At 47.3% G+C, this 4,099-nt stretch overlaps 1 protein-coding gene across 1 annotated transcript; it reads left to right on the top strand.

Annotated features, from left to right (window-relative positions):
- The first annotated feature begins 253 nt into the window (after positions 1–253).
- Positions 254–3,738, top strand: LOC148826041 (uncharacterized). Its single transcript, XM_088926286.1, has 6 exons — positions 254–295; positions 618–704; positions 944–1,006; positions 1,623–1,719; positions 2,737–3,104; positions 3,553–3,738. Exons 1-6 carry the CDS (start codon positions 254–256, stop codon positions 3,736–3,738), a joined length of 843 nt encoding a protein of 280 aa, XP_088782412.1.
- Positions 3,739–4,099: the final 361 nt, after the last annotated feature.

Here is a 4,099-nt window from a genome sequence, read left to right on the forward strand (position 1 = left end):
TGTGTGTCTGTAAGTGTGTGTAGTGTATGTGTGTGTGTCTGTCAGTGTAAGAATGTGTGTCTGTGAGTGTGTGTGAGTGTCTGTGTGTGAATATGTGTGGGTGGGTGTCTGTCAGTGTGTGATAATGTGTGTTATTGTGTGGGTGTATATCTGTCAGTGTGTGTGAGTGTGTGTGTAGGTGGGCTTGGGCTCCACTCGTGTGTCTGACAGAAGTGACCCATCAACAGGTGTTGAGGTCCAGAGTCGCCTGAGAATGGAACCACTTTCTAGATTCCAGACCCACGTCCAGAGAGCTGTGAGTGCTCTGTTTTTATCACTATTACTAGTAATGACAGCAGTAGTAGTATTAATATCAGAATTAGTATTAGAATTTGTAGTCATGGTCATAGTAGTAGCAGCAGAAGTAACAACAGTGGTAGTTGGATTATCCAAGCACTTACTCCAGGAACTACAGTATTACACATTTATACTCTATTTTCCAGGTATGTTTTGTAAAGTGCTTTGATGTTCTGGATTAAAAGGCAAAATATAAGAAAAAAAATGATTGATTGATTGATTGACTATGAGAGTGAAGTCTGGTCGAACTTGTTTGTCTAACTGAACTGTCCTGTCCACAGATGTCAACAGAGGTGAACAGAGAAGATGTCCAAACCCACCAGAGACTGGAGACAAGTTTGAGAGTCAGGCCCCAGACCCAGAGAGCTGTTATTCCACTGCTGGTCTTCTTCATATTGTGATTCTTCCTCTTTTTCCTCCTCCTGAAATTAAAGCTCATCGCAGTAGCAGGGCTCTGTTGTCTTCTCTTGAGGAGGAGAAAGACTCTACCTGACAGTGTGTGCATCTGCGTGTGTGTAAGTGTGTGGGAGTGTGTGTCTGTGGGTGTGTGTGCTTGTGAGTCTAGTCCAGCCCGTGTCTGTAACAGAACTATGTCTGACATCCCCAGATAAGGAAGGAGGTAATAGGAGACTCAGCCAACACAGGAGCCAGACCCAAGACCCCAAGAAAAGCAAGTCTGCATTATCATTATTATTATTATTAGTAGTAGTAGTAGTAGTAGTAGTAGTGAGAGGGTGAGTGTGTGTGAGGTTGTGTGTGAGAGAGGGTGAGCATGTCTCAAACTCCATTCCTAGAGGGTCTGGTGCATCATCTGGTTTCCTGCCCAGAGGTCTTGGTTACAAAGTTGATCTAATTTTATAATTAAACAAAAAAATTTCTAATACTGTACCTGTATCCAGACCTTCAATATCCAACTGTGCCTTGAATATTTTGAGTCTTCAATAGTGAGAGACATCAAAATATATTATTAAACACAATATTTCCACATCTTCTTATGAAAATAATTAGATTAATTGTTTAATTGGCTAGCCCCGTTTGGAAAGAAAACCTGGAGATGCACCTGGCTCTCCAGGGATTGTGATTGGGCTTGAGACCCCTGGTCTAGCAGAACTGGCCCCTCAACAGGTCTTGACAGGGATGTTGGGGATCATGAAGCTGGATAGCTGAGGGCTGGACATTGCTTCTGGATCGAGGACGACAGGCCACTGTCATGTAGGGTCATCTTGGCCCATGATGATGATGTGTGTTTGTGTGACTGGCTTGTAACTCTGTTTTCTCCTCCCCAGCACCACCTGGAGAAACTCGCTCAAGTCGAGAGAGGAATGGCCGAGCAGAGAGAAGGGTGTCACAATGAGACCTGGGGCAGATCCCACAGGAACGTGAGTATTGGCTTCAACAACATGGTTGGATAGCTTGTTCCACACACCCACCACCCTCTACGTACAGTAGTGCCTCCTGTCCTGACTGTAGGGTCTCATCCAGCTCTCTCTTAAGATAAGCCACCCTATTGGCTTCAACAACATGGCTAGACAGCTTGTTCCACACCCCCACCCTCCTCTATGTAAAGAATACTGTATTAATACTGTCAGACTAAGAATAAACCTGTACTGAGACACAAACTTGGTCGGCTTCTACTGGTGAGACTAAAGCAGTCAATTTGCCGACAGGTCTCGACAGAGGTGGACGTGACCCTGAAAGGCCGGAGAGGGGCAACCGATACTGAGGCTCTGAGCAAAGACTCTTCCAGTGTAAGACAACCAATGTGTTCTGCTCAGGATGATGATGGTGATGCAGATGGTAGTGTAGATAATGAAGGTGGTTATGATGATGATGTTGATGGAAAGGTGTTGATGATGATGATGATGGTGGACATGATGATTGTCATGATGAAGAAGGATATGGTGATGAAGATGGTGGAGATAATTTATTAGAAATGTGATGAAGATGATGGTGACGAAGATAGTGGAGATTGTGATGGTGGAGGTGATGATGATGATGATGAAGATCGTAGGGGTTGTGATGGTGGAAGTGATGATGATGGTAATGGAAAATAGTGGAGATTGTGATGGTGGAGGTGGTGATGATGGTGACACAGTCATGCCTGTGTGTGGCTGTGTGTGAAAGGGAAGGTGGGGTTGGATCAGGTCTGCCGCTGTCATCTGATAGGACTGTCAGAGGAAGAGGGAGCAGACTCCCCCTGCGTCTCACCCCGGGCAGCCGAGAGCTGCAAGTCTGTGAGCCTGATATGTCTGTGACGTCTATCGAAAGTTTGGTTTCAGCTGCAATGATGGTGACTGTGATTGCTGGGAGACCAGGGGCAGGGCTTGGTCCTCCTGGAGAAGACCCTCTCAGTTTTCTCTCTGTCCTCCTCATGCCCTCTCTGTGCCCCTGTCCCCTCAGGCCAGCCAGCCAATCACAGGCAGGAGACCGAGACCCAGCTGTGGAACTACCCTAAGGGCCCGGAGAGGGATCTGCAGAAGGACAGGGCATGGACCTCCTCCTTGGCAGCCCACATACCCCATTGCTCGCCCCCTCACACACCCCCTCACCCACCTCCAGATACACCCGCTCACCCGGGCCTGACCCCAGCGGCCCTGTGGCGGCTCAGGGAGGGCCTGCAGGTCGAGCTGGAGGGGCTGCTCCAGGAGGAGGAGATACGGGTGTGGACCTGGGCTCAGAACATGATATCATCTATCCAGATGGACTGCCTGGTGCTGTACAATGAAGTCCTGCCTGACTTTGAATCAGAGGGTGCATACGCAGGATTGGTAAGTCCCTTAAACCCCTCCCCCTTGCTTGAATCACACTGAGGTATGCAGGGGCTGGGGCTGGGACTCACCTCTCCAAGACACCTGCGTCATCCCACTCCCATTTCACCTCAACATGGTTCTGAGAAAATCTCCCGTCCCCAAGGGGAGAAAGACAGGAGCCATGCTGGGCCTCCAGCCCTCTGTTTATTCAAGATTATTGCCTCAGGAGGTGGGTGAGGTGGAAGACACACTGTCTACAGATCACCACTAGGGACAGCGTAAAGCAGGGGGTGAGACTCTTGATCATGGATAAGGATAACAGTGGGATGACTCCCCCTCTCTTGACTCACTGCCTACTGATGATGTTATGTCACTCCAGCTCCTCCTCATGGTGGTGTCTGCAGTCAGACAATTTGGAGAATCGTTGAGGGATGATGATGAATATTCACCTTTCTTGTTCTCCCAGGGCACAGGAATCATGAAGCAGGACAGCTATGAGGAGGTGAAAGAGGCGCTGAAATCCTACTTCGAAAATACAATGGCCAGGTGTGACTTATCTGAGGTGGACAAGTGCTTCCGCCAGGCTGCAGCCGAGCTTGACCTTATCCTGCAGAAGTACCTGGGAGATGTTGTGGCCAAGGTCTGTGAATAGCAGGTTTATTTTGATAAAAGACATTTCTCATCCCCTTCTATTGTTGGTGTCTATTTCATGTAAAGGATTTGACTTGAAAATGAAACGTTTAATCAACTTACAGGGAGTCTTCTTTAAGATGTGTATCGGATAGCTCTCCACTGTCACTTTACTGGACTTTTGAAGTAACCAATCTACAATGAAAATATATACTGCACATCTTAAGGAACATGAAGAGAAATCCGTGTGCTGATTGTCACCAAAAATGTCACAAATTAACCGCCAAACTGTTTAACATGTCCAACCACCTCTTCCTATTTTGCAGTGATTACAATTCTTTCAGTTTCCTCTCTTGTATTTTCCTTACTGTTTCACTGTCCCC

Source organism: Atractosteus spatula, chromosome 10 (assembly GCF_055471065.1).
Source record: "Atractosteus spatula isolate fAtrSpa1 chromosome 10, fAtrSpa1.hap1, whole genome shotgun sequence".
Classification (NCBI taxonomy): Eukaryota; Metazoa; Chordata; class Actinopteri; order Semionotiformes; family Lepisosteidae; genus Atractosteus; species Atractosteus spatula.